Genomic DNA, 18,598 nt, shown 5'->3' on the forward strand with positions numbered 1-18,598 from the left:
CCATCGGGCCCGCTCGATTTGTGAATGTCCAAGGTGAGAAGCGCCTTAAGCACGGCGCCATGCCGGATTTTTACCTCCGGCATGTATGACTCGCCACGACACCACGTTAATAGCGACAAGTAAGGAAAACATTGCTGAATTATTACATCGTATCTAGCATACCAGCCTCCAGTATGGCCTTAAAATAAACCGGCAGAAAACAAAAATGATGATTGTCGATCGAAGTCAAAACAATGCACCAGATATAGTCGAGATTGCAAATGGCGAGGTTCTACAGTCATACATATACTAAGGATCACTGGTCGCTAATACTGGTGGCTCGGAAGACGAAATTAGAAGGCGAATGGCTATTACCAGATCTGCAATGCAGAAGTTGACGAGGATATGGCGGGACAGGAAAAAGCTACTAAAGTTCAGTTAGTAAGATCTCTAGTGTTTCCCGTACTACTGTGGTGCCGAAACATGGACAGTCAAAGAACGAGAGAGACAAAGGATTGACGCACTAGATATGTGGTGTTGGAGACGAATGCTACGAGTATCTTGGACACAACGCCGCACAAACGTCTCGATACTTGAAGAGCTCAAGGTGAAAGAAAGGCTTTCATCTATAGTCAGAGCCCGTATCCTCAGATACTTCGGACATATCACGCGACGTGGAGAGCATGCCGTAGAGAGACTTGTTGTTCAGGGAAGGGTCAACGGCAGTAGGTCAAGAGGACGCTCCCCTATGCGCTGGACAGACCGGATCAAAGCCCTAACCAATACTCCACTCAACACATGTGCCAGAGAAGCAACAGCCAGGGATAACTGGCGTAGAATCGTTCGTCGTTCGACGTGACCACGACTGCTCTGTCAAGAGTAATCCGACGAAGAAGAATGTATGACTCGCACCGCGGAATATGCGGTGGTGGTGCCCCTTGGTCATCCAGAGTCGAGTTGGACGCGAAGAGGGAGCCCAGGAGATCAGCTTTCTCTTTCGCGTCATGGGCCAGCGAGTCATCATCCCTGTGCAGTGGCGGAATGGCTGGCTGGCAGTAGTTTCCTTGGACAGCCTTGGCGAGCGACCAGAACGCACGAGTTCCCGAGGGAAGGCGTGCAAGTCTCTCGCCAATTCTGCCAATGTGCTTCGACTTCGCATCAGCAATAACTGTTTTGAAGGACCTGGAGGCATGATTGAAGTGTTTTTTAAGTTCGCTGGAATTCACATCCTTAGATGTCAATGCGGTGGTACCGCATTGACCCAAGCCTGATAGAACTCCTGCTTTCGGCGAGAGGCCATTTTGCAGGAGCGGTCAAACCATGGTGCTGGCGTAGGTGATGGAAATATTATTGTAAAGCAACAGATTAATGTGATTCGTATGTGGTAGGCGAATCGTGGGCACCGGACGTGTACAAACTAGCGGTGGTCCACCAGCGCGAAGGTCTACTGGGGCACATCTACTGCGATCTGTACGAGCGTCCGGGGAAGCCGCACCAGGACTGCCACTTCACTATCCAGGGAGGAAAGCTTTTGCCCGACGGGACTTATCAGGTATACTCCAACTTACATTTACAACCTAAGCCACCATGTTCCGAAGTTCTCTTGATGAGAAGTAAGAACCTCCACCCACGGCCATGTAATACCAGAGAGACCTTTGATATATTCTATAAAAAAAAGGTCATGACGGTTGGTGTTTATAGAAACAGTTTTCAGATACTATATTTCTGAGCGTACCAAAAACTATCCGTTTCCTGTTTATAGGTACAGGGCATTAATAATAACCAAACGTTTGCAACAATTACGCAGTAAGGGTGCCACAACGGCGCCTATTTCTGCCGTGAAGCAGTAATGTGTAAATATTATTGTGTTTCGGTGTAAAGGGCGCCGTTACTAGTGAAATTACTGGGCAAATGAGACTTATGGCTCAAGGTGACGAGTGCAATTGTAGTGTCGTTAAGAATGTTTGGGTTTTTCAAGAATCCTGACAGGCACTATATTGTAATGGGCAGGACGTATCAATTACCATCAGCTGAACGTCCTGCTCGCCTCGCCCCTTATTATCATATAAAAAATGTAACAGAATCCGATCGTGGTGATAATGCTGTCGCTGAACGGCGGGCATCGGTCGGGGCCTGCGCTCCTGGGCGCGGGTGCCGTCGACAACCTGTTCCACGAGGCGGGCCACGCGCTGCACTCCATGCTGGGCCGTGCCGCGCACCAGCACGTGGCGGGCACGCGCTGCGCCACAGACCTGGCCGAGCTGCCCAGCGTGCTCAACGAGTACTTCGCCTCCAGTCCCGAGGTATCCTTGTCACAATAGACCAGTGCCATTTGGCACTAGATCTTTGTTCCACGAGGCGGGCCACGCGCTGCACTCCATGCTGGGCCGTGCCGCGCACCAGCACGTGGCGGGCACGCGCTGCGCCACAGACCTGGCCGAGCTGCCCAGCGTGCTCAACGAGTACTTCGCCTCCAGGCCCGAGGTATCCTTGTCACAATAGACCAGTGCCATTTGGCACTAGATCTTTGTTCCACGAGGCGGGCCACGCGCTGCACTCCATGCTGGGCCGCGCTGCGCCACAGACCTGGCCGAGCTGCCCAGCGTGCTCAACGAGTACTTCGCCTCCAGTCCCGAGGTATCCTTGTCACAATAGACCAGTGCCATTTGGCACTAGATCTTTGTTCCACGAGGCGGGCCACGCGCTGCACTCCATGCTGGGCCGTGCCGCGCACCAGCACGTGGCGGGCACGCGCTGCGCCACAGACCTGGCCGAGCTGCCCAGCGTGCTCAACGAGTACTTCGCCTCCAGTCCCGAGGTATCCTTGTCACAATAGACCAGTGCCATTTGGCACTAGATCTTTGTTCCACGAGGCGGGCCACGCGCTGCACTCCATGCTGGGCCGCGCTGCGCCACAGACCTGGCCGAGCTGCCCAACGTGCTCAACGAGTACTTCGCCTCCAGTCCCGGGGTATCCTTGTCACAATAGACCAGTGCCATTTGGCACTAGATCTTTGTTCCACGAGGCGGGCCACGCGCTGCACTCCATGCTGGGCCGTGCCGCGCACCAGCACGTGGCGGGCACGCGCTGCGCCACAGACCTGGCCGAGCTGCCCAGCGTGCTCAACGAGTACTTCGCCTCCAGTCCCGAGGTATCCTTGTCACAATAGACCAGTGCCATTTGGCACTAGATCTTTGTTCCACGAGGCGGGCCACGCGCTGCACTCCATGCTGGGCCGTGCCGCGCACCAGCACGTGGCGGGCACGCGCTGCGCCACAGACCTGGCCGAGCTGCCCAGCGTGCTCAACGAGTACTTCGCCTCCAGTCCCGAGGTATCCTTGTCACAATAGACCAGTGCCATTTGGCACTAGATCTTTGTTCCACGAGGCGGGCCACGCGCTGCACTCCATGCTGGGCCGCGCTGCGCCACAGACCTGGCCGAGCTGCCCAGCGTGCTCAACGAGTACTTCGCCTCCAGTCCCGAGGTATCCTTGTCACAATAGACCAGTGCTATTTGGCACTAGATCTTTGTTCCACGAGGCGGGCCACGCGCTGCACTCCATGCTGGGCCGCGCTGCGCCACAGACCTGGCCGAGCTGCCCAGCGTGCTCAACGAGTACTTCGCCTCCAGTCCCGAGGTATCCTTGTCACAATAGACCAGTGCCATTTGGCACTAGATCTTTGTTCCACGAGGCGGGCCACGCGCTGCACTCCATGCTGGGCCGCGCTGCGCCACAGACCTGGCCGAGCTGCCCAGCGTGCTCAACGAGTACTTCGCCTCCAGTCCCGAGGTATCCTTGTCACAATAGACCAGTGCCATTTGGCACTAGATCTTTGTTCCACGAGGCGGGCCACGCGCTGCACTCCATGCTGGGCCGTGCCGCGCACCAGCACGTGGCGGGCACGCGCTGCGCCACAGACCTGGCCGAGCTGCCCAGCGTGCTCAACGAGTACTTCGCCTCCAGTCCCGAGGTATCCTTGTCACAATAGACCAGTGCCATTTGGCACTAGATCTTTGTTCCACGAGGCGGGCCACGCGCTGCACTCCATGCTGGGCCGCGCTGCGCCACAGACCTGGCCGAGCTGCCCAGCGTGCTCAACGAGTACTTCGCCTCCAGTCCCGAGGTATCCTTGTCACAATAGACCAGTGCCATTTGGCACTAGATCTTTGTTCCACGAGGCGGGCCACGCGCTGCAGTCCATGCTGGGCCGCGCTGCGCCACAGACCTGGCCGAGCTGCCCAGCGTGCTCAACGAGTACTTCGCCTCCAGTCCCGAGGTATCCTTGTCACAATAGACCAGTGCCATTTGGCACTAGATCTTTGTTCCACGAGGCGGGCCACGCGCTGCACTCCATGCTGGGCCGCGCTGCGCCACAGACCTGGCCGAGCTGCCCAGCGTGCTCAACGAGTACTTCGCCTCCAGTCCCGAGGTATCCTTGTCACAATAGACCAGTGCCATTTGGCACTAGATCTTTGTTCCACGAGGCGGGCCACGCGCTGTACTCCATGCTGGGCCGTGCCGCGCACCAGCACGTGGCGGGCACGCGCTGCGCCACAGACCTGGCCGAGCTGCCCAGCGTGCTCAACGAGTACTTCGCCTCCAGTCCCGAGGTATCCTTGTCACAATAGACCAGTGCTATTTGGCACTAGATCTTTGTTCCACGAGGTGGGCCACGCGCTGCACTCCATGCTGGGCCGCGCTGCGCCACAGACCTGGCCGACCTGCCCAGCGTGCTCAACGAGTACTTCGCCTCCAGTCCCGAGGTATCCTTGTCACAATAGACCAGTGCCATTTGGCACTAGATCTTTGTTCCACGAGGCGGGCCACGCGCTGCACTCCATGCTGGGCTGCGCTGCGCCACAGACCTGGCCGAGCTGCCCAGCGTGCTCAACGAGTACTTCGCCTCCAGTCCCGAGGTATCCTTGTCACAATAGACCAGTGCCATTTGGCACTAGATCTTTGTTCCACGAGGCGGGCCACGCGCTGCACTCCATGCTGGGCCGCGCTGCGCCACAGACCTGGCCGAGCTGCCCAGCGTGCTCAACGAGTACTTCGCCTCCAGTCCCGAGGTATCCTTGTCATAATAGACCAGTGCCATTTGGCACTAGATCTTTGTTCCACGAGGCGGGCCACGCGCTGCACTCCATGCTGGGCCGTGCCGCGCACCAGCACGTGGCGGGCACGCGCTGCGCCACAGACCTGGCCGAGCTGCCCAGCGTGCTCAACGAGTACTTCGCCTCCAGTCCCGAGGTATCCTTGTCACAATAGACCAGTGCCATTTGGCACTAGATCTTTGTTCCACGAGGCGGGCCACGCGCTGCACTCCATGCTGGGCCGCGCTGCGCCACAGACCTGGCCGAGCTGCCCAGCGTGCTCAACGAGTACTTCGCCTCCAGTCCCGAGGTATCCTTGTCATAATAGACCAGTGCCATTTGGCACTAGATCTTTGTTCCACGAGGCGGGCCACGCGCTGCACTCCATGCTGGGCCGTGCCGCGCACCAGCACGTGGCGGGCACGCGCTGCGCCACAGACCTGGCCGAGCTGCCCAGCGTGCTCAACGAGTACTTCGCCTCCAGTCCCGAGGTATCCTTGTCACAATAGACCAGTGCCATTTGGCACTAGATCTTTGTTCCACGAGGCGGGCCACGCGCTGCACTCCATGCTGGGCCGCGCTGCGCCACAGACCTGGCCGAGCTGCCCAGCGTGCTCAACGAGTACTTCGCCTCCAGTCCCGAGGTATCCTTGTCATAATAGACCAGTGCCATTTGGCACTAGATCTTTGTTCCACGAGGCGGGCCACGCGCTGCACTCCATGCTGGGCCGTGCCGCGCACCAGCACGTGGCGGGCACGCGCTGCGCCACAGACCTGGCCGAGCTGCCCAGCGTGCTCAACGAGTACTTCGCCTCCAGTCCCGAGGTATCCTTGTCACAATAGACCAGTGCCATTTGGCACTAGATCTTTGTTCCACGAGGCGGGCCACGCGCTGCACTCCATGCTGGGCCGTGCCGCGCACCAGCACGTGGCGGGCACGCGCTGCGCCACAGACCTGGCCGAGCTGCCCAGCGTGCTCAACGAGTACTTCGCCTCCAGTCCCGAGGTATCCTTGTCACAATAGACCAGTGCCATTTGGCACTAGATCTTTGTTCCACGAGGCGGGCCACGCGCTGCACTCCATGCTGGGCCGTGCCGCGCACCAGCACGTGGCGGGCACGCGCTGCGCCACAGACCTGGCCGAGCTGCCCAGCGTGCTCAACGAGTACTTCGCCTCCAGTCCCGAGGTATCCTTGTCACAATAGACCAGTGCCATTTGCCACTAGATCTTTGTTCCACGAGGCGGGCCACGCGCTGCACTCCATGCTGGCCCGCGCTGCGCCACAGACCTGGCCGAGCTGCCCAGCGTGCTCAACGAGTACTTCGCCTCCAGTCCCGAGGTATCCTTGTCACAATAGACCAGTGCCATTTGGCACTAGATCTTTGTTCCACGAGGCGGGCCACGCGCTGCACTCCATGCTGGGCCGTGCCGCGCACCAGCACGTGGCGGGCACGCGCTGCGCCACAGACCTGGCCGAGCTGCCCAGCGTGCTCAACGAGTACTTCGCCTCCAGTCCCGAGGTATCCTTGTCACAATAGACCAGTGCCATTTGGCACTAGATCTTTGTTCCACGAGGCGGGCCACGCGCTGCACTCCATGCTGGGCCGTGCCGCGCACCAGCACGTGGCGGGCACGCGCTGCGCCACAGACCTGGCCGAGCTGCCCAGCGTGCTCAACGAGTACTTCGCCTCCAGTCCCGAGGTATCCTTGTCACAATAGACCAGTGCCATTTGGCACTAGATCTTTGTTCCACGAGGCGGGCCACGCGCTGCACTCCATGCTGGGCCGCGCTGCGCCACAGACCTGGCCGAGCTGCCCAGCGTGCTCAACGAGTACTTCGCCTCCAGTCCCGAGGTATCCTTGTCACAATAGACCAGTGCCATTTGGCACTAGATCTTTGTTCCACGAGGCGGGCCACGCGCTGCACTCCATGCTGGGCCGTGCCGCGCACAAGCACGTGGCGGGCACGCGCTGCGCCACAGACCTGGCCGAGCTGCCCAGCGTGCTCAACGAGTACTTCGCCTCCAGTCCCGAGGTATCCTTGTCACAATAGACCAGTGCCATTTGGCACTAGATCTTTGTTCCACGAGGCGGGCCACGCGCTGCACTCCATGCTGGGCCGTGCCGCGCACCAGCACGTGGCGGGCACGCGCTGCGCCACAGACCTGGCCGAGCTGCCCAGCGTGCTCAACGAGTACTTCGCCTCCAGTCCCGAGGTATCCTTGTCACAATAGACCAGTGCCATTTGGCACTAGATCTTTGTTCCACGATGCTGGGCCGCGCTGCGCCACAGACCTGGCCGAGCTGCCCAGCGTGCTCAACGAGTACTTCGCCTCCAGTCCCGAGGTATCCTTGTCACAATAGACCAGTGCCATTTGGCACTAGATCTTTGTTCCACGAGGCGGGCCACGCGCTGCACTCCATGCTGGGCCGCGCTGCGCCACAGACCTGGCCGAGCTGCCCAGCGTGCTCAACGAGTACTTCGCCTCCAGTCCCGAGGTATCCTTGTCACAATAGACCAGTGCCATTTGGCACTAGATCTTTGTTCCACGAGGCGGGCCACGCGCTGCACTCCATGCTGGGCCGTGCCGCGCACAAGCACGTGGCGGGCACGCGCTGCGCCACAGACCTGGCCGAGCTGCCCAGCGTGCTCAACGAGTACTTCGCCTCCAGTCCCGAGGTATCCTTGTCACAATAGACCAGTGCCATTTGGCACTAGATCTTTGTTCCACGAGGCGGGCCACGCGCTGCACTCCATGCTGGGCCGTGCCGCGCACCAGCACGTGGCGGGCACGCGCTGCGCCACAGACCTGGCCGAGCTGCCCAGCGTGCTCAACGAGTACTTCGCCTCCAGTCCCGAGGTATCCTTGTCACAATAGACCAGTGCCATTTGGCACTAGATCTTTGTTCCACGATGCTGGGCCGCGCTGCGCCACAGACCTGGCCGAGCTGCCCAGCGTGCTCAACGAGTACTTCGCCTCCAGTCCCGAGGTATCCTTGTCACAATAGACCAGTGCCATTTGGCACTAGATCTTTGTTCCACGAGGCGGGCCACGCGCTGCACTCCATGCTGGGCCGCGCTGCGCCACAGACCTGGCCGAGCTGCCCAGCGTGCTCAACGAGTACTTCGCCTCCAGTCCCGAGGTATCCTTGTCACAATAGACCAGTGCCATTTGGCACTAGATCTTTGTTCCACGAGGCGGGCCACGCGCTGCACTCCATGCTGGGCCGTGCCGCGCACCAGCACGTGGCGGGCACGCGCTGCGCCACAGACCTGGCCGAGCTGCCCAGCGTGCTCAACGAGTACTTCGCCTCCAGTCCCGAGGTATCCTTGTCACAATAGACCAGTGCCATTTGGCACTAGATCTTTGTTCCACGAGGCGGGCCACGCGCTGCACTCCATGCTGGGCCGTGCCGCGCACCAGCACGTGGCGGGCACGCGCTGCGCCACAGACCTGGCCGAGCTGCCCAGCGTGCTCAACGAGTACTTCGCCTCCAGTCCCGAGGTATCCTTGTCACAATAGACCAGTGCCATTTGGCACTAGATCTTTGTTCCACGAGGCGGGCCACGCGCTGCACTCCATGCTGGGCCGTGCCGCGCACCAGCACGTGGCGGGCACGCGCTGCGCCACAGACCTGGCCGAGCTGCCCAGCGTGCTCAACGAGTACTTCGCCTCCAGTCCCGAGGTATCCTTGTCACAATAGACCAGTGCCATTTGGCACTAGATCTTTGTTCCACGAGGCGGGCCACGCGCTGCACTCCATGCTGGGCCGTGCCGCGCACCAGCACGTGGCGGGCACGCGCTGCGCCACAGACCTGGCCGAGCTGCCCAGCGTGCTCAACGAGTACTTCGCCTCCAGTCCCGAGGTATCCTTGTCACAATAGACCAGTGCCATTTGGCACTAGATCTTTATTCCACGAGGCGGGCCACGCGCTGCACTCCATGCTGGGCCGTGCCGCGCACCAGCACGTGGCGGGCACGCGCTGCGCCACAGACCTGGCCGAGCTGCCCAGCGTGCTCAACGAGTACTTCGCCTCCAGTCCCGAGGTATCCTTGTCACAATAGACCAGTGCCATTTGGCACTAGATCTTTGTTCCACGAGGCGGGCCACGCGCTGCACTCCATGCTGGGCCGTGCCGCGCACCAGCACGTGGCGGGCACGCGCTGCGCCACAGACCTGGCCGAGCTGCCCAGCGTGCTCAACGAGTACTTCGCCTCCAGTCCCGAGGTATCCTTGTCACAATAGACCAGTGCCATTTGGCACTAGATCTTTGTTCCACGAGGCGGGCCACGCGCTGCACTCCATGCTGGGCCGCGCTGCGCCACAGACCTGGCCGAGCTGCCCAGCGTGCTCAACGAGTACTTCGCCTCCAGTCCCGAGGTATCCTTGTCACAATAGACCAGTGCCATTTGGCACTAGATCTTTGTTCCACGAGGCGGGCCACGCGCTGCACTCCATGCTGGGCCGCGCTGCGCCACAGACCTGGCCGAGCTGCCCAGCGTGCTCAACGAGTACTTCGCCTCCAGTCCCGAGGTATCCTTGTCACAATAGACCAGTGCCATTTGGCACTAGATCTTTGTTCCACGAGGCGGGCCACGCGCTGCACTCCATGCTGGGCCGCGCTGCGCCACAGACCTGGCCGAGCTGCCCAGCGTGCTCAACGAGTACTTCGCCTCCAGTCCCGAGGTATCCTTGTCACAATAGACCAGTGCCATTTGGCACTAGATCTTTGTTCCACGAGGCGGGCCACGCGCTGCACTCCATGCTGGGACGAGTTTTACACACTTAAATAAAATACTTTTTAAAGGATTAGTCCCCCTAAAACCGAGATCTGGAAAGGTCTTGAAATGTCGGGTTAACAAAAATAATAATAAAAATATAACTTTTACTCAAAATCTGATCAATCAATGTTACAATTACAAGCGTTTTAATCCCTTAAAAACTTTTATTTATTAACACAGCTTTACAAATTTTATCGATATTCAGACCATTCGGAGGTCCTTCATCAGGGTGAGTTGAGTGGGTTAGCGATAACGTCCCGTCTCATAATGCGGACTAGTGCTCGTAGTGCGCGGCTTGAGAAGTAGGTAGGTACCGCACAGCGCACCCTCACCGTACGCGCGCACAAAGTTCATTTCGTGAAGGACCGTTATTCACTGAAGTCAAATAACAACGTTGATGGTACCTAAACTTAAGTTGCATTTTCTATCTACCCGTGAACACAGCACTATTGTGAGCAATCTTCAATTCATATTGATGATTAAATTCATGAAGATTATCTGTGCTATGACTCATCAGAAAATTGAAGAGCTGATCTTAACAACGAGTAAATAATGTACGTTGTGTGTCAGGTGGTGCGGAGGTTCGCGCGTCACTTCCAGACTCGAGAGGCGATGCCGGAGGAGATGCTACAGAGGCTCTGCGCCTCCAAATACCTGTTCGGGGCGAGTGAGATGCAGTTGCAGGTTGGACATCTGTTATAATATTAAAATGTATTTCTTAAAAGACACCTCGGGCAAGGTAATATAAAAAAATGTAATTCCTGTAGAATAAACAATAACTATAGTCTATTTTTTACCAGTGGGAGCATCCTTTGCACATGATGCTGGCTAGATTATGGGTACCACAAAGGCGCCTATTTCTGCCGTAAACAGTAATGTGTAAGCATTATTGTGTTTCGTTCTAAAGGGCATCATAGCTAGTGAAATTTCTGGGCAAATGAAACTTAATGTCTTATGTCTAGCGCAATTGTAGTGCCGCTCAGAGATTTTGGGTTTTAAGAATCCTTAGCGGCACTGCATTGTGGGTTGTCTGTTCCTGCTGTGTGTCCTGTTCGTCTCGTCCCGTATTGGCATAAAATAAAAAAAATAATGACTATTCTTACAGTAAATATATGATAAGCTCATACAATGAATCCTAATAAACCAATTGCTATTATTGCATACTATAATGCTTATAAGCCAAATGTTTTTTCCGCTTTTACTGGAGTATTAATGTGGAAAATTTATTCCAAATCCGGGAAGAATAATAATATAAATTTCATGATGTCCGAAAAATCAGAATAAATGTTGATAGAGAATTGGATCTCCTCCTCTCGCAGGGTCAAAAAACGTATTTAAATTTCGATCAATAAGTAACACAGAAGCTCCAGCTAAAACAAGAAGCGAAAATAAAATTAATAAAGTTATGATTCCTACTGCTCATATTAATAAAGGTATTTGATCAAATGATAAATTATTAATACGTACTCGTATATTAATTAATAATAGGTGTAATAAAATTAGTTGCTCCAAGGCTCTCTCCTACTAAGGCGTAGTCCCGAAATTATGGAAGGCGGCTTTAGTGCACCCGATCCCTAAGAAAGGTGTACGCTCAGATCCGTCCAACTACCGCCCCATTGCCATTAACCTCAATTTTCTCCAAAGTAATGGATTCGATCATCAACCGCCAGCTCTTGGAATACCTAGAGGGGCACCAGCTGATCAGCGACTGCCAGTACGGTTTCCGTCAGGGTCGCTCAGCTGGTGATCTTCTTGCATACCTCACCCATAAATGGGCGCAAGTGGTTGAGTCGAAGGGAGAGGCGTTGGCGGTGAGTTTGGACATAGCGAAGGCCTTCGATCGGGTGTGGCATAAAGCGCTTATAGCGAAACTGCCATCCTATGGGCTTCCCGAGAAGTTGTGCAAATGGGTCACTAGCTTTTTGGCTGATCGGAGCATCAAGGTTGTTATCAACGATGCGTGCTCCGACTTAAAACCCATAAACGCTGGTGTCTCGCAAGGCTGCGTGCTATCCCCTACGCTGTTTCTTGCTTTCTACGCTAGCAATGAATATTGCTGATTTGCAGCATATCATTGATATGCAGACGACAGCACAGGGTATGCTTCCTACACCGGCCGTGCCAACATGTCCCGGGATAGCGTCGACGAGAACCGGAACAAACTTGTGTCTGAAATCGAGACTATGCTTTGCAAAGTCTCGGAATGGGGCCGACATAATTAAGTCCAATTCAACCCCAAGAAGACACAAGTTTGTGCGTTCACCACTAAAAAGTTTCCCTTTGTCGTATCCCCTCGATTCGAGATCACTCCTTTAACTGCCACAGCCTGTATTGGCATACTTGGCGTCGATATATCGAGCGACGTTCAGTTCCGTGGTCACTTGGAAGAGAAGGCCAAACTGGCCTCTAAAAAGCTTGGTGTACTCAGTAAGGCGAGACAGTACTTCACTAAAAGCCACCGCCTGCAACTTTATAAGGCGCAACTTCGGCCTCACATGGAGTACTGTTCTCACCTCTGGGCGGGTGCTCCCCAGTACCAGCTTCTTCCATTTGACCGCAAACAACGAAGACCGGCTCGAATCATCGACGATCAAGTCATCTCCGATCGGCTTGATTCTCTAGCATTGCGTAGAGATGTGGGTTCTCTCTGCATCTTCTACCGCATTTATCACGGGGAGTGCTCAGAGGAGCTGTTCGGGTTGATTCCAGCGGCCGAATTCCACCATCGGACATTACGTGCAAAGTACCATCCGCATCACGTAGACGTCTGCCATTCCACAACCGCGCGTTTTGTTCGAAATTTCTTGCCTCGCACAGCCACTTTGTGGAATCAACTACCGGCAGCGGTCTTCCCGAACAAATACGACTTAGGGACCTTCAAGAAAAAGCATACCTTAAAGGCCGGCAACGCATTTCTTGACACACCTGTTGTTGCGGATGTCCATGGGCGGTTGCCTCACCTCTCCCCATCCCGTGAGCCTCTTGTCCGTTTGCCCCCTCTCATATAAAAAAAAAGAATGGAAGAAATTCCAGCTAAATGTAAAGAAAAGATGCTAAATCTACCGAAGTTCCTCTATGAGCAATATTATATGAAAGTGCGGGGTATACTGTTCATCCAATTTCTACTACACTTCTTCAAATAAAAAGAGAAGGGGGAATGATTTGCTTAGTTTTTTTGAAAAGGTTTTCTTTTATTTAAGAAGGGGCAAATGCGCAAAAGGCTCCCTTGGCGAGGTAACCGTCCATATGTACGTCCACAACACCAGGAGTCAAGAGATGAGTTGCTGGCCTTTAAGTCTAGACGGCCTAGTTTGCTCTATGCTTGTTGAATGTCCCTAAGAGGTTTCGGTTCGGGAAACCTGCAGCCAGTAGTTGATTCCACATAATGGTTGCGCGAGGCAAGAAATTTTTATGTCAGGCTTTAAACAGTCTTTCTATGTCAGTTATCAGTAGACGAGCATCGGGCAGCTTGACTTGCTTGGCAACTGCAGACCATCAATGTAGTGACTGACCCCGCCTAATATCATTAATAATAATCCGCCAATGGGTTTTTTATAGTATATTATGAATGAGAACTGAAACGTGCAATCTGCAGTTTACGTTATATTTGTGGACAGGGGGTTCTATTCCTTGCCGTAATTTATTAATTAAAAATGCTTACCTCCCAGTACAGCCATGCACATGGAAAGATATGCAACCTTAATTTTAATAATGAATTGATATGTAGGTGGGAAAAAAACATGTTTTTATTCACATATTCACAAATAAATAATTAAGAGATGTAAGCTATAAAGCTAATTTTATAACTGCGCAGGTGTTCTACTCAGTGCTGGATCAGCAGTACCACGGCGTGAACGCTGCCGATGTTGACAACACAACCAGCGTGCTGCAGGAGACACAGAAGCAATACTACGGACTGCCCTACGTCGACAATACGGTATGACAGTCTACACTTATTATTTACTCATCGGATCTTGAATCAACTCACTTGAAGAAACATCGTTTTAAATATTGCATGATAAATGCAATTTATAGTGAATGAGAGCACAGGCAAGTGCTAATATACATTTAGATTTATCACTCGCTGGTTCAGATCCGGCTCGAAGGACCAATCGATACGATGTCGTGATTACCGTACAAATTAATTATTACCTAAATGTAGGAAGAGTTGGTTTTTCACTTAGCTTAAATGGTTATTATTTAATTAGCACACACAAACCATATGATATAGAAACTTTAGATGGTGAGAAATGTACGGAAACGGCACGCTGGCGTAACCACTTATATACCGCTGTATTAGAGCCTCATGGTACAGTAATTATAAAATGTTATATATGTATTTAATATCGACAGGCGTGGCAACACCGATTCAGTCACCTGATAGGCTACGGAGCGAAGTACTACTCGTACCTGATATCGCGCGCACTGGCATGGAGCGTGTGGCGGCAGAACTTTGAGGCACGTCCGCTCTGCTCCGCGGCCGGACACAGACTGCGCCAATCAGTGCTTAGCCACGGGGGCGCGCTCCCACCACAGGTACCTCACATTTATCATAAGTTCTTGTTCTCCATGTTGGTCCAGCAATCTTTTTGAAATCATCTTCCCATCGTATCGTTTGTCTCCCTCTATTTCTTTAGCGATATCTTGGATACAACTCTATAATGCCTTTTGTCCATTTATCTTGTTTGCTTCTTATCACATGACTATTCAATTATATTATATTCTATTTTTATTTTGGAGTCGGAAAACGTAGAAATGGCTGAAACGCGCAATATAACTTTTATAGGTGCATTGTCCACCTTTGTGGTAAGAGTATGCTATAGCCTAACATTCATTTCTCCTTTTTCATACAAACACTCTATATATCGCAACAATGTGGTGGCATGAGAAGTTAAAACTATCTATTTATATAAAAATGAATTGCTGTTCGTTAGTCTCGCTAAAACTCGAGAACGGCTGGACCGATTTGGCTAATTTTAGTCTTGAATTATTTGTGGAAGTCCAGGGAAGGTTTAAAAGGTGAATAAATAGGAAAATACTGCTAAATTAAATAAAAAAACAAATTTGTTTTTCCTTTGATGTGTCCATACATAATTTCTATGAGAGAATTGACGCACGGTTTGACAGTTCTGCTGTGAAACAATTTCATTACGACAGCAGGGTGCATATTTTACGAAGTAATTTTTGATGTTATGATATATTATTGACAAATTCATATAAAAACATTATTTTATTTATTATATACAGAACAACGTCTGTCGGGTCAGCTAGTTATAAATACAAACCACTAGTACTCTGACGTCTTGGTTACCATATAACATAGTTATGTATTAAAGTCAAAGTCAAATAAACTTTATTCAATTAGGCTTAAACTAAGCGCTTTTAAATCGTCACTACAAATATTTCTTTTCATTTACTAAATTTACCATATGTTCGTGAGAAGTTTATCTTTCTGAAAATATATCTTGAAAATAGATGTCACTTCACACTATACTAGAGGGATGTGTGTATGTGTGTGTAGAAAAGTCACTCAGATATTTTTTCCCAAACCCGCAATAATAACTTTTTAATATATAATAATAATAACTGTTTCTTTATGACAATAAGGGACGAGCAGGACGTTCAGCTGATGGTAATTGATACACCTTGCCCATTATAATGCAATGCTGCTCAGGATTCTTGAACAACCCAAACATTCTTAACGACACTACAATTGCGCTCGTCACCTTAAGACATAAGATGTTGAGTCTCATTTGCCCAGTTATTTCACTAGCTAAGGCGCCCTTCACACCGAAACACAATAATGCTTACACATTACTGCTTCACGACAGAAATAGGCGCCGTTGTGGTACCCATAATTTAGCCAGCATCCAGGGCAAAGGATATTAACGTAACATAGTTTGATGTTAATATATGTATCTACAGGTGCTGCTGCGTGAGTACCTCGGCACGGAGATCACCCCGCGTGCTCTGGCCACAGCGCTCACCGACGAACTTGACTACCACAGAGATCGACTCAAACACTGTCTGTGAGATAGCTGATGATAACTACATAAGAACCGGTTTGAACCGCTTCTACACCATTTATCAATTATTATACGAGAGTGGGTATAAGCACATCTCAAAGTGTCTACCGGACTGTCACTGCTGTTAACTACATAAGAACCGGTTTCAACCGCTTCTACACCATTTATCAATTACTATACGAGAGTGGGTATAAACACATCTCAAAGTGTCTATCGGACTGTCGCTGCTGTTAACTACATAAGAACCGGTTTCAACCGCTTCTACACCATTTATCAATTACTATACGAGAGTGGGTATAAACACATCTCAAAGTGTCTATCGGACTGTCGCTGCTGTTAACTACATAAGAACCGGTTTCAACCGCTTCTACACCATTTATCAATTATTATACGACAGTGGGTATAAACACATCTCAAAGTGTCTACCGGACTGTCGCTGCTGTTATCTACATAAGAACCGGTTTCAACCGCTTCTACACCATTTATCAATTATTATACGAGAGTGGGTATAAACACATCTCAAAGTGTCTACCGGACTGTCGCTGCTGTTAACTACATAAGAACCGGTTTCAACCGCTTCTACACCATTTATCAATTATTATACGAGAGTGGGTTTAAACACATCTCAAAGTGTCTACCGGACTGTCGCTGCTGTTAACTACATAAGAACCGGTTTCAACCGCTTCTACACCATTTATCAATTATTATACGACAGTGGATATAAACACATCTCAAAGTGTCTACCGGACTGTCGCTGCTGTTAACTACATAAGAACCGGTTTCAACCGCTTCTACACCATTTATCAATTATTATACGAGAGTGGGTATAAACACATCTCAAAGTGTCTACCGGACTGTCGCTGCTGTTAACTACATAAGAACCGGTTTCAACCGCTTCTACACCATTTATCAATTATTATACGAGAGTGGGTTTAAACACATCTCAAAGTGTCTACCGGACTGTCGCTGCTGTTAACTACATAAGAACCGGTTTCTACCGCTTCTACACCATTTATCAATTATTATACGACATTGGGTATAAACACATCTCAAAGTATCTACCGGACTGTCGCTGCTGTTAACTACATAAGAACCGGTTTCAACCGCTTCTACACCATTTATCAATTATTATACGAGAGTGGGTATAAACACATCTCAAAGTGTATACCGGACTGTCGCTGCTGTTAACTACATAAGAACCGGTTTCAACCGCATCTACACCATTTATCAATTATTATACGAGAGTGGGTTTAAACACATCTCAAAGTGTCTACCGGACTGTCGCTGCTGTTAACTACATAAGAACCGGTTTCAACCGCTTCTACACCATTTATCAATTATTATACGACAGTGGATATAAACACATCTCAAAGTGTCTACCGGACTGTCGCTGCTGTTAACTACATAAGAACCGGTTTCAACCGCTTCTACACCATTTATCAATTATTATACGAGAGTGGGTATAAACACATCTCAAAGTGTCTACCGGACTGTCGCTGCTGTTAACTACATAAGAACCGGTTTCAACCGCTTCTACACCATTTATCAATTATTATACGAGAGTGGGTTTAAACACATCTCAAAGTGTCTACCGGACTGTCGCTGCTGTTAACTACATAAGAACCGGTTTCAACCGCTTCTACACCATTTATCAATTATTATACGAGAGTGGGTATAAACACATCTCAAAGTGTCTACCGGACTGTCGCTGCTGTTAACTACATAAGAACCGGTTTCAACCGCTTCTACACCATTTATCAATTATTATACGAGAGTGGGTTTAAACACATCTCAAAGTGTCTACCGGACTGTCGCTGCTGTTAACTACATAAGAACCGGTTTCAACCGCTTCAAGGTTAGGAGAGTCAGACGTGCCCAAACGCTAGAGGAGCGGGATACGGGAAGAGAGAAGAGGCAACAGACATAGCCAATGTCTTGTGTTTTGTGAATCGAGACTGTACGAGAAGTTTTAAGTAGACCTTTTTAAATGATTGCGCAGATTGCTATTTCAGTATTAAAGCTATTTCTTATTCCATTTTGTTTAAAAAAATTTTACCTCATCTTGACTATTACTAATTTTAGTTTTTATCGTGTGAGTTACATGATGAGAATAAATCCTAGCTACGCCCATAGGCACGTCTGTTACGAAGTTAACTAACCACGAGGTAAAGCCGTACCTCGTTGACTTAGGCACTCCGACAGTTTTAAAAGTATGTGTCCTATTTAGCTTAAAAGTGTATGCACGCAAGAAGTTATACTTCTTTGGCGTAACAATTAAAATCCTTAAATTTATTTATTCCTACTGCTATTCTACGTTTGTAGAAAGAACAATATTGTAAAAGTCTTGCAAAGATGGCTTTGACAATTAATTATTAAATAACAAATGCGGCTGTATGGGCTTGAACCCTTTGCCTGTACTAATAATGGACGGAGAAACCAAAAAAATAACGAATGACGCAAACGTCAGAAAACTTTAGGAACCAACTTCACTCTGTTACTTTTGTGTAATAGTGATGCGCGCGCATTTTAAAATTTCACTCTCATAATTTTTTTATAACATGCTAAAAGAAGTATAACTTCAAAAAGTATGTGTCCTATTTAGCTAAAAAAATTATGGATAATATGACGAAATATTTACGACCGATATCTGTAAATAGGTCATTAACTGGAACCATAGATTATTTATAATTATCCATTTCCAGCTTTTGACAT

The 18,598-nt window shown here is 50.8% G+C and overlaps 1 protein-coding gene across 1 annotated transcript in view; it reads left to right on the plus strand.

Annotated features, from left to right (window-relative positions):
* LOC126968641 (mitochondrial intermediate peptidase) overlaps positions 1 to 17,671 on the plus strand; it is a 37,061-nt gene extending 19,390 nt beyond the window's left edge. The window contains exons 8-13 of the mRNA XM_050813661.1: positions 1,368 to 1,531; positions 2,061 to 2,282; positions 10,431 to 10,544; positions 13,675 to 13,797; positions 14,214 to 14,396; positions 15,786 to 17,671. Of these exons, the coding sequence (XP_050669618.1) occupies positions 1,368 to 1,531; positions 2,061 to 2,282; positions 10,431 to 10,544; positions 13,675 to 13,797; positions 14,214 to 14,396; positions 15,786 to 15,893 (914 nt within the window). The 3' untranslated portion in view covers positions 15,894 to 17,671. The remainder of the gene's footprint in view (positions 1 to 1,367; positions 1,532 to 2,060; positions 2,283 to 10,430; positions 10,545 to 13,674; positions 13,798 to 14,213; positions 14,397 to 15,785) is intronic.
* The last annotated feature ends 927 nt before the right edge of the window (positions 17,672 to 18,598 follow it).

The sequence above is a fragment of the Leptidea sinapis genome, chromosome 16 (genome assembly GCF_905404315.1).
Source record: "Leptidea sinapis chromosome 16, ilLepSina1.1, whole genome shotgun sequence".
NCBI classification, from domain to species: Eukaryota; Metazoa; Arthropoda; class Insecta; order Lepidoptera; family Pieridae; genus Leptidea; species Leptidea sinapis.